The sequence below is a fragment of the Bos javanicus genome, chromosome 20 (assembly GCF_032452875.1).
Source record: "Bos javanicus breed banteng chromosome 20, ARS-OSU_banteng_1.0, whole genome shotgun sequence".
NCBI lineage: Eukaryota > Metazoa > Chordata > Mammalia > Artiodactyla > Bovidae > Bos > Bos javanicus.
This window is the reverse complement of record NC_083887.1, coordinates 40,660,736-40,672,781: the sequence shown is the minus strand read 5'-3', so window position 1 is coordinate 40,672,781 and position 12,046 is coordinate 40,660,736. Positions and strand designations below refer to the sequence as shown.

The following is a 12,046-nucleotide window of genomic DNA, read 5'->3' as shown; positions in this document are numbered from 1 at the left end:
CACAGCTCTGGAGACTACTCACCAGGCAGCTGGCTAGGTGCCCTGACCCCAAGTGTCATCTGCTTATTTCTTGAATGTTTATTTCTCTTATTTTTAAAATCATGTCCCTCATAGCATCCATGTCATGACTTATATTCATGAAAATGTCTAAAATAGAAGCATGATTATAAAGTAGTGGATTATTTTTTTAAACAAACATTACAGGATGTACTCATGTAAATGGGTGTTGTTCCTTTCCAAGTAATCACCTCTGAAGGGTGTACACATATTCCCAAAATGGAAATATTATGTAACGTATTTGAGAAACTCTTCTTTGGAATTACCTAAGGCATAGTATATAAACACAAAACAAGATGAACATTTTCTTAATTTAAAACTAATACATATTCATAATGAAAGCTTTGATTTTCATCTTTTTATTGTTTTCTGAAGTTTTATTTATAATTCTAAAACTCAGAGATAAGCATGGTTACCATATTTCTTTCCAGTCTGTGTTTTCTAAGTTGTGGCCTAATGAATAGACTCAACAGTAATGAGTCTTAATTCTCTGAGGGTAATTTTGAGCTTTGGAATCTAGTTGCATTTCACTGAATCCAGTGACTATTTATTGAGTGATTCTACATGCAAGGAGCTAAGTGGAATAAAAAGATTAACAAGATATGTTCAGATTGACTTTTTAAAGAAGACATTAATGGTTCAGAAGGTGATGCCAAACAGAATTACAAAAAAATGTTTTGAACAGTTATGACATCATTGGAATAGGTGTGTCGTCTCCCAAGTGGACACACTGACAGGGACAGTACAAATAGTTGTGCAATGCCTGGAATGTTAAAAAAAAAGTGAACATGGCCCACACGATATGCTGAATAAAACAGTTTGAGGTAACCAGGAGCAGTCACCGCATTTCAGAGCTAGAGCCAGTCTGGTAAGGTGAAGAATAGGTTAGATGGCTCTATATGCCAGTTGGCCAGTTGACAGTCCTGGTTGACACCTGTGGTCTCGATGGTATTAGTAACAGTGCCCCCTTTCCTCCCTGAACACTAGCTTTGGAGGATAAACTAATGACCACTCTAAAAACAGAGATGTTTGCTGCTGGTACCTCCCCCCACATCTCCTTGTCCCCATGGGCAACACTCTAGTTAGTTTAGTTAGTTAGTTAGACCTGTTGTTTACCCTGAACAATAAGTCTATTTCTTGGTCTTTCTTTTTCCTTTGCCTCCATCAATTAAAACTTACGTGTGCTAACTTACATATCCTTAAGAAACACTTAAAACTGATAAACAATTGAATAATATTCAATCTCAACTTTTTATCAAAGAAAAGCAAGTTAAAACAATGATTCACCAATAATTAATAATAATAATGTCAGTAAGAGTGTAGGGAGATGGGTACTTTGTGAGAGGATGAAATTATTAAAGATCTGAAAGGTAATTTGGTCATAGGGCTCACATTATGTGGTAGTTCAGTTCAGTTCAGTTCAGTCACTCAGTTGTGTCCGACTCTTTGTGACCCCATGAATCGCAGCACGCCAGGCCTCCCTGTCCATCACCAACTCCCAGAGTTCACTCAAACTCATGTCCATCGAGTCAGTGATGCATACAACCATCTCATCCTCTGTGGTCCCCTTCTCCTCCTGCCCCCAATCCCTCCCAGCATCAGAGTCTTTTCCAATGAGTCAACTCTTCGCATGAGGTGGCCAAAGTACTGGAGTTTCAGCTTTAGCATCAGTCCTTCCAAAGAACACTCAGGACTGATCTTTAGGATGAACTGGTTGGATCTCCTTGCAGTCTAAGGGACTCTCAAGAGTCTTCTCCAACACCACAGTTCAAAAGCATCAATTCTTCGGTGCTCAGCTTTCTTCACAATCCAACTCTGACATCCATACACGATCACTGGAAAAACCATAGCCTTGACTAGACGGACCTTTGTTGGCAAAGTAATATCTCTGCTTTTGAATATGCTATCTAGGTTGGTCATAACTTTCCTTCCAAGGAGTAAGCATCTTTTAATTTATTCTTAGTTTCATAGTTTACCCACAGTACAACCCTGGGGAGTTCTTTTTCCTTTTAGTGTCCCAACTTTCTCATCAGTAAAATGGAAGGTAATAATCAAATTTCCCTGATAGGATAGTTTAAGGATTAAATATTATCATACCTACTACATCCTGTTACATCCCACATACACACAGGAGGTCACTCCTGATGAGCAGAATGATCACTTAACAAAAAGTTATGAAACAACATTGAAAAATAGCAACATTATCTATGTATTCACATATTTAACAAATGGAGTTTGAAGATCAATAATAAATCAGACACTATTCTCAACATAAAAGGATATCAGTAATGAAAATGATGGATGTATTTCGTATACCTGTACTGTCTGAAGGGGTGGAAAAACATTAAATGACTATTTATAACTGAAGTATAGTGAGTAGTAGACTGGGGGTCATGCATCGAGGAGGCCCACCTTTAGCAAAGGGGTTAGAGAACCCCCTGCTGTAACAGCACATGGATTTTAGAGGGGAAAGTATATGGAAAGCCCAGATTAATGAAAAGATATTATACTCCTATTTTACCAGACCATATTCTACTGTGGCTAAGTCAATCTCCAATTGTGAAGATTCTTAATCTATTGCTTTTGTATGCGCACAGAGTCAAATTCTGTATAGAGATGGGGCAGTCTTTAATTCAGACCAGAGTATGAGTTACGCACTTGTTCATCTGATTTTCCAAACTTAAGGATTCATTCCTAGTGTGGAAGCCCAGTCTCCAAGGCTTAGTCTGAGAAAACGATTTCTATTTTTTTCCCATAATAATCAAATGAGAATATAATTTCTTATATCTTCTTTCAGAAGCTGAGTTGTGCCAAGTGGAGTTCTGAGTAGGCTATCTAAGAGACATAGTCTGTTCATTTCCCCAAGTACTTTTCATTCTTGCCTTGGAACAACAGAATTTCCAGACAGTTTCAGAATTGGTCTTCACCAATTATCACATATTCATTTCTCAAGTTGTTCTTTAATCTTACGCTTTGAGCGTTTATTTAGAGTTATCACCAAAATTAGTCATCCAAAATCTACTTCTTTTTCTCTAAGTAACAGATTTTATTGTGTAATTCAAAATTTTTACTTATTTTGTTAATAGTTAACAGAATATCTGTGTTTTCTTTTTGCTCTGGTCATTGAGAGATTAATATATTTGAAAACAACCATACTTCAAACAGAAACATTTTAAATGAGTGACTAATGTCTAAGAACACATATTTGAGTATCCACATGCCAAGATCCACTTCCTAATTTAAATATATTGAGGATTTGGTCCACAAAAAGCTTTATATCACTCATGTAAAGCCATACATACCATTCTATTTAGAATTTAGCACTAAAATAGTTTTGTCTCTTTTTTAGACCCTGATATACTACTTACTCTCTGATAAGAATTATGGCCCTGGCTACAAAGGCGTTCATAATTAAATGTGAGGCCCAGTCATAGCAATCAATTCACCCTTATGGATGGTACATCTGCATTCTCCTCTTTCTCTGGCCTTGGTTTTCTGTCTTATAAATTTAATATATTTTGTTAAAAGTCATTCCAAACCTTTGTGATAAAAAGGATGGGTATTATACAAAGGGGGTGGCGGGGGTGGGGGATAAATTGGGAGGTTAAGATTAACGTATATATACTACTCTTGCTGCTTAGTTGCTTTAGTTGTGTCGGACTCTGTGTGACCCTATGGACTGTAGCCTGCCAGGTTCCTCCGTCCATGGAATTCTCCAGGCAAGAGTACTGGAGTGGGTTGCCATGCCCTCCTCCACGGGATCCTCCCAACCCAGGGATCGAACCCAGGTTTCCTACATAGCAAGCAGATTCTTTACCATAGAGCCACCAGGGAAGCCCACATACACCCTACTATGTATAAAATAGATAATCAACAAGGACCTACTGTATAGCACAGGGAACTATATTAATATTATGTAATAACTTGTACAAAAATGAAGAACATAGCATCCGGTTCCATTCGGTTCAGTTCAGTTCAGTTCAGTGGCTCAGTCATGTCCGACTCTTTGCAGCCCCATGAACTGCAGCACGCCAGGCCTCCCTGTCCATCACCAACTCCCGGAGTTCACTCAAACCCATGTCCATCGAGTCCGTGATGCCATCCAGCCATCTCATTTCTCCTCCTTCCCCTAATCCCTCCCAGCATCAGAGTCTTTTCCAATGAGTCAACTCTTCGCATGAGGTAGCCAAAGTATTGGAGGTTCAGCTTTAGCATCATTCCTTCCAAAGAACACCCAGGACTGATCTCCTTTAGAATGGACTGGTTGGATCTCCTTGCAGTCCAAGGGACTCTCAAGAGTCTTCTCCAACACCACAGTTCAAAAGCATCAATTCTTTGGCACTCAGCCTTCTTCACAGTCCAACTCTCACATCCATACATGACCACTGGAAAAACCATAGCCTTGACTAGATGGACCTTTGTTGGCAAAGTAATGTCTCTGCTTTTGAATATGCTATCTAGGTTGGTCATAACTTTTCTTCCAAGGAGTAAGTGTCTTTTAATTTCATGGCTGCAGTCACCATCTGCAGTGATTTTGGAGCCCAGAAAAATAAAGTCTGACACTGTTTCAACTGTTTCCCCATCTATTTCCCATGAAGTGATGGGACCAGATGCCATGATCTTCATTTTCTGAATGTTGCCGGTTCCATTACTTCATGGCAAATAGATGGGGAAACAATAGAAACAGTGACAGACTTTATTTACTTGGGCTCGAAAATCACTGTGGACAGTGACTGCAGCCATGAAATTAAAAGATGCTTGCTTCTTGGAGTAAAATCTATGATAAACCTAGACAGTGTATTAAAAAGCAGAGATGTTACTTTGCCAACAAAGGTCCATCTAGTCAAAGCTATGGATTTTCCAGTAGTCATGTACAGATGTGAGAGTTGTAACATAGTGAAGGCTGAGCGCTGAAGAATTGATGCTTCAAATTGTGGTGTTGGAGAAGACTCTTGGAGTCCCTTGGACTGCAAGGAGATCCAACCAGTCAATCTGAAAAGAAATCAGTCCTGAATATTCATTGGAAAGACTGATGCTGAAACTCCAACACTTTGGCCACCTGATGCAAAGATCCACTCATTGGAAAAGACCCTGATGCTGGGAAACATTTAAGGCAGGAGGAGAAGGGGATGACAGAGGATAAGATGGTTGGATGGCATCACCTACTCAATGGACATGAGTTTGAACAAACTTTGGGAGATGGTGAAGGACAGGGAATCCTGGTGTGCTGCAGTCCATGGTATCGCAGAGTCAGACGTGACTGACAGACTGAACAACAACAGCAATGACCTGTAAAGTAAAAGAATCTGAAGAAGTATATATATATATATGTGTGTGTGTGTATATGTATATATATATGTGTGTATATATATATATATGTGTATATATATAATATGTATACACACACACACACTTCTGTGGTGGCTCAGGGCTAAAGAATCCGCCTGTAATGCAGGAGCCATTGGAAACGTGGGTTCGGTCCCTGGGTCGGGAAGATCCCCTGGAGGAGGGCATGGCAACCGACTCCAGTATTCTTGCCTGGAGAATCCCATGGACAGAGGAGCCTGGTGGGCTACAGTCTACAGGGTTGCAAAGAGTCAGACATGACTGAAATGATTTAGCACGCATGTGAGTGCATGCACACACACGCATACACCACACATGTATATTTAAACTTTTTTTAAAGATGGGTATAAATAAACAAACTAAATATATAAGAGGTTGTTACCACAAATCAATACTAATAAAGAGACTAAGTACATTCTTGGACAGTTTTAGTTACCATTAAAAAACTGGTAAGGCATAAATCAGTGACTGAGAAAATGAAACAATAATCTTTGGTGTAGGTGAGGGAGAGAGAGATATTAGAAACCTGTTAAATCTGCCACATTGTGCCCTAAACTCAGGGGGTTCCACAACAAATTTCATAGGTGTGCCCCACAGGGGATGCTGATCTCCAGCCATGTCTTTGGGACCTCTCTGTCCTAGAAGCAGTTGGGCAAGGTCCAGAATGAAGACTGAACAAGCTGTACTCATTTCATACACAATGTGTTCTCAGAGCTTGCAACTTAAAAATAGACCTCTGCAGGAAAGAATCCTTAAAGCATGCTGAATCTTGGTTAGGCATGTCTTGTACTTTTCATCTGTTTAGACGCTAGTAGAAATAAAATGAACACCCTAAGGGTGTATGAAAGATAGACATATTTACTAAGCCTTATTAAAAGAGCAGAGGCATGGTGAATCATGGACTGGGGAAGATTTAAACTTTCAGGATTAATGATCATCTTGAAGATTGTCTAGGAATTTGTGGAAGGAAGAAAAGAAGGAAAGGGAATCACATTTGTTAAATACTTACCATGTTTCAGGCCTATGCTAAGTGCTTTAATATATGTCTTCCTTTTAACTATCCACGCCAATCATTTTTCAAGAGGGACAACGGCCTTCACATGCTTTCTTATTAAGAAATAGAAACCTCTACCTACCCTGCTCCCTCCTTTTTACCCCTCTTGCTGTTGTAGTATCATTTGCCTTCACTGGAAAATAGTAGAAACTTGTTTTCCCAGGTGGCTCAGTGGTAAAGAATGCACCTGCTAATGCAGGAGATGTAGGTTCGATCCTTGGGTCAGGAAGATCCGATAGAGAAGGAAATGGTAACCCACTCCAGTATTCTTTTCTGGGCAATCCCATGGACAGAGGAGCCTGGTGGGCCACAATCCATGGGGTTCCACAAAAGAGCTGGACATGACTTAGTGACGGCAAGCAATGACAACAACAGAAACTTGAGTCATAAGCTTTAAGCATTTGTGGTTCATAATCTAACTTTAATTATAATTTTACAATAAATTTAAGAAATAAATGCTTCTCAATGTTAATTAATAGGGAGGCTCTCGTGAGGAAAATATTGACAGTTTAGTATTTTAAAAGTCCTTCAATCAATGTTAGAGATATTAGCTCTATGATACTTTGGTTCCAGCAGATCAATTCTGGGAAATGGGTGCAATTTGAAACTATGAGAAATAAAACAAGGACAAAGACTGGATCTATTGGGACCACCTTTCATCAAAGATAAAATCTGGATTATGGCTTGAAACTAACAACCACATTAAGTCAAATATTCATGTTAGCTACTTCTCTTTTTTCTCATCTCTTTATTATAAAATCTCTACCTCCTTTTATTTATCCATGTATCCACTCATCCATATCATGAATAATTAAGTAATGTTTTTCTCCTCCTGAAATTTACTTGACAGAAAAGCCCATAAAAGGTGAAAAGGGTTTTATACTACTCTCACTCAAATTCCAAGTGCCATTTCATAGTTGTCTGTTTTCAAAGATGTGAAAATTTGTTCATAGTGTATGCCAGGCAAATAACCTTTGTATAATCATAGAAATGTAGGAATTATAAGATCTGAGAAAAAGAAGGGAGCTCAGATATATTCTTGCTCAAACTCATATTAATTTTTCACAGGAAAAGGAATGGAAACTAAGAAGGCAGAAAGGGATCATTAAAAACAAGAGCTCTGGGATTCCAGGGTTTCTTTCACTGTATCATACTATTTTCTTCTCTTGTGGCTCAATTGGTAAAGAATCCGCCTGCAATGCAGGAGACCTGGGTTTGACCCCTGGGTTGGAAAGATCCCCTGGAGAAGGGAAAGGCTACCCATTTCAGTATTCTGGCCTGGAGAATTCCATAGACTACAGTCCATGGTGTCGCAAACAGTAGGACACGACTGAGTGACTTTCACTTTTGGCAAAAAACCCTACACATACCAGTGCTTTTACTTACTTTCTAAATTGCACAGTATTATAAAGCTTGAAATAATTTCAGAGATCATTTAAGTTCACATCTTTCATTTAGTGATAGGGACACTAAGCCCTAGAAGGGGCAAATGTCCAAAGGCACATAGCTAATGAGTGGCAGGGTTGGAGCCAGAATCCAGTTTTCTTCTTTTAGGCCAAATCCTTTTCCATTAAAATGGGCACATTAGCTCCATAAAATAGGGAGACTAATGAAGCTGTTTCCAAGCCCAAAATACTGTTAAGAAAAGAATTTAAAAGTGTTATTTCAACAGCACAAACATATCAGTCAGGCCTCTAGCAATTGGGGATTAGCAGGGCTAATTTTACTTATTTATCAGTCTGGGATTAGAGGTTCCTGTTGGAATGCACAGCTCAGCATTAGGATCAAACTTTCTGCTTTATACCAGAGTTACACTGGGTCAGGCTAGTCCAAATAATCTTCCTCAAGGTTGGGTATTAAGTCGTCAGCTCAAACAAACTAGAACTCAAGGTCCTCTTGGTAAACCTAGATGAAATGAGAAAGCAGAAAGTGTTTTATTTTCTCTGTCTTCTATTTTTGCCCTCTGTATCCTCCCTTTCTTTCCTTTGTTTTAGCATGCCAGCACTGGGATACACAGAACATGGGTGAAAAAGGAAAACCAGGAACTAGAGGCTTACGTGAGGTGTTGGTAGCAGGGCAATAGTAAGAAGTCAAGACATATAAGTGCGTTCATGGTCAGTTAAAACCTTGAGTCAGAGGCTAGCTAGATATCCAGACAAACAGATTGGCAAGGCACAGGTGAAAAGGCCCAGGGAGATATTTAGGAAGCAAAAGCCAAGAAAAAAGAGGCAAAACAAGGTACATTGGGATAAGTAAATAGCTTTCAGTTCAGTTCAGTTCAGTTTAGTCACTCAGTCACAAGACTGACTCTTTGCGACCCCATGAACTGCAGCACGCCAGGCCTCCCTGTACATCAACCACTCCCGGAGTCCACCCAAACCCATGTTCATTGAGTCGGTGATGCCATCCAGCCATCTCATCCTCTGTCGTCCCCTTCTCCTCCTGCCCTCAATCTTTGCCAGCATCAGGGTCTTTTCCAATGAGTCAACTCTTCACAGGAGGTGGCCAAAGTATTGGAGTTTCAGCTTCAACATCAGTCCTTCCAATGAACACCCAGGACTGGTCTCCTTTAGGATGGACTGGTTGGATCTCCTTGCAGTCCAAGGGACTCTCAAGAGTCTTCTCCAACACCACAGTTCAAGAGACTATTAGAAGTGGTAAAAACCATTGCTTGAGACTCAAACATCATCACCTGTTATTTTGTTAGGGCACAAAGAGGGCCTGCTGGTAGTTAACTTGGAGTTTATAGGCAGAAGTAGATAATGAATCCTCTTGGCTGAGATAGGGAATGTGTGGTGGGGGAGAAGGCAATCCAGATGCAAGACATTCAGTGTCCTCACATTCTTTCATTCACTGAACACATAATTTCCTGAGTGCTTGCTATGTGCTTGGTACAGCACTAGGTTCTTGACATTCAGTGACTAATGTAACAAAGCCCTTGACCTCCTGAGGCTTTCTTACTAGTACAGACAATAGATGATAAATGAGTAAATGTATAATGTGGAATCCAGTATTCGTAAGTGCTCTGAAGTTAAAGCAAAGAAAGAGTGGTGATGTGATGATACTGGTCTAGATGAGATGGTCAGAGAAGGCTTCTTTGAGGTGTCATTTGAGTAGATGCCAGAGTGAAGCGAACAAAAAGCTCCTCAAATGTCCTTCATCAGGTACCTGATGCTCATTTCCACTTACCCTGCACATCACATGTCTAGCCTGTCATCTACCTGTTATTTTACCAGTTAGAAAGCCCTGCTCTCTGATCTCCAGGATGATGAACATCTAAACTGACTAGGTCTTCCTTCCATTTGATGACACCCCTCAATCCACCCACTATGATAGTGACAGGAAATTCCTGGTCCTTCTCTTCCCTATTGATCATTAGATCATGATCATAATTATCACATAAAGGGAACAGGTAGTGAGTAAGTCAAAACAAGGATTGTAAGCCCTTAGAGTTTGCTGCGGTGGTTTAGTCACTAAGTCGTGTCTGACTCTTTGCAACCCCACGGACTGTAGCCCGCCAGGTTCCTCTGCCCATGGAATCCTCCAGGCAAGAATACTGGAGTGGGTTGCCATTCCCTTCTCCAGGGGATCTTCCTGACCCAGGGACTGAACCCGGGTCTCTTATATTGCAGGTGGATTCTTTACTGACTGAGCCACCAAATAAATCCAAGGCAGGCTAGGTTTCTGACCTTTATATTGTTCCCTCAACTGTCACGGCTCGGGAAAGAGGAAAAGAACTCTAACAGTTGAGATCTTACCAGAAAAAAAAAACAAAACAGAAATTACTTTGAGTACCTAAAATACAGAGTCTTAGTTCAGGGAGCAGTTGCATGAGTGATGGAGAAGTGGAGAGTCAAACCCAGCCACATGGCCATCATGTGTGAGTTAACGCAACGTGAAGGAAATGGCAACCCCCTCCAGTATTCTTGTCTGGGAAATCCCATGGACAGAGGAGCCTGCTGGGCTACAGCCCATGGGCCTGCAGAGTCAGAAACAACTTAGTGACTGAGCACTAGCCATTACCAGCCCTAGTTTAGAAGGAAGTAGTATTTAACTGTGCCTAAAGGTCTGAGATCACCCGACTGGAACTGGAACCATGGTGGACCTGTAAAGGAGATGGGATCATAGAAGGTGGGGCCATAAAGGAGATGCAGAAGCTGCCAGAGTAACCACCAGAGGCAGGGGCATGGGAAGGGGAGCATCCCTTGCATTCTCCCTGTACCCCTTGCTGTCTAACTTCCATAGTGCTGTCCATGGGCCAAACCCAGGCAGGGATTTGGAAGCCAGGCAAGAAGGCCTGCAGAGGTTATTCCTTCTGCAATACGAAGGAAGAACAGGGGAAGGGTAGGGATAGATCCGAGGTCTGGTGGGCTCAGGACTTTTAAAGAGCTGTAAAATGCTATGGTTTTTCCAGTAGTCATGTATGGATGTGAGAGTTGGACTGTGAAGAAAGCTGAGTGCCAATGAATTGATGCTTTTGAACTGTGGTGTTGGAGTAGACTCTTGAGAGTCCCTTGGACTGCAAGGAGATCCAACCAGTTCATTCTTTTTTTTTTTGCATGCAACAAAACTTTTATTAACATTTTGAACAGATTCAGCTATTACTGAAACTGGTAATTTCTAAACTTAAATTGGGGTAAATGGCTAGAGTGCAGAAGGATGTCATCATTGAACATTATGAATAGAAGACTGAAGAATTAACAGCCACCCCTCAGACGAAGGACCAGGTGCAGGGTCGACTCTTTCTGGATGTTGTAATCAGAAAGAGTGCGGCCGTCTTCCAGCTGCTTGCCGGCAAAGATGAGCCTCTGCTGGTCAGGGGGAATGCCCTCCTTATCCTGGATCTTGGCCTTCACGTTCTCGATGGTGTCACTGGGCTCCACCTCCAGGGTGATGGTCTTGCCGGTCAGGGTTTTCACGAAGATCTGCATTTTGACCTGTGAGTGAATGCGAAGATGCCACAAATTCAATCACGCCGAGTCACCTCCAAGACGACACAGGAACCCAACAATGCCAGCCGCGTCTGCAACCAGTTCATTCTTAAGGATATCAGTCCTGGGTGTTCTTTGGAAGGAATGATGGTGAAGCTGAAACTCCAATACTTTGGCTACCTGATGTGAAGAGTTGACTCATTAGAAAAGACTCTGATGCTGGGAGGGATTGGGGGCAGGAGGAGAAGGGGATGACAGAGGATGAAATGGCTGGATGGCATCACTGACTCGATGGACTTGAGTTTGAGTGAACTCTGGGAGTTGGTGACGGACAGGGAGGCCTGGCGTGCTGCAATTCATGGGGTCACAAAGAGTCAGACATGACTGAGGGACTGATCTGAACTGAAAATGTACTTGAATGTTCTTAAGTACCTACTTGGGCCAGGTGCTGTGTTAGAATCTCTCACAAACATATTCTTCTTAAATTATCACAGAAGTTCTTTTTGAAGGTAGGAATGATTACTACCCTTTTAAAGATGAAAAAAAACAAAAACAAAAACCAAGGACCAGAGGGCTTGTGGAATTTTTTGTGGTCAGACACTAAGTATGGTCAAGTCCAGATTCAAATTGACCTGTGCCTATTTATTAACCTCTTGCT

General features: G+C 41.1%; 1 protein-coding gene across 1 annotated transcript; it reads right to left on the bottom strand.

Moving 5' to 3' along the window:
* Nucleotides 1-11,000: 11,000 nt before the first annotated feature.
* LOC133233358 (ubiquitin) lies at nt 11,001-11,487 on the bottom strand. Its single transcript, XM_061393146.1, has one exon. It carries the CDS (start codon nt 11,386-11,388, stop codon nt 11,155-11,157), a length of 234 nt encoding a protein of 77 aa, XP_061249130.1. The 5' UTR covers nt 11,389-11,487; the 3' UTR covers nt 11,001-11,154.
* Nucleotides 11,488-12,046: the final 559 nt, after the last annotated feature.

Excerpts from the sequence above, each read along its gene's own strand:
- LOC133233358 (XM_061393146.1), bottom strand. The coding sequence starts at position 11,388 with ATGCAGATCTTCGTGAAAACCCTGACCGGCAAGACCATCACCCTGGAG.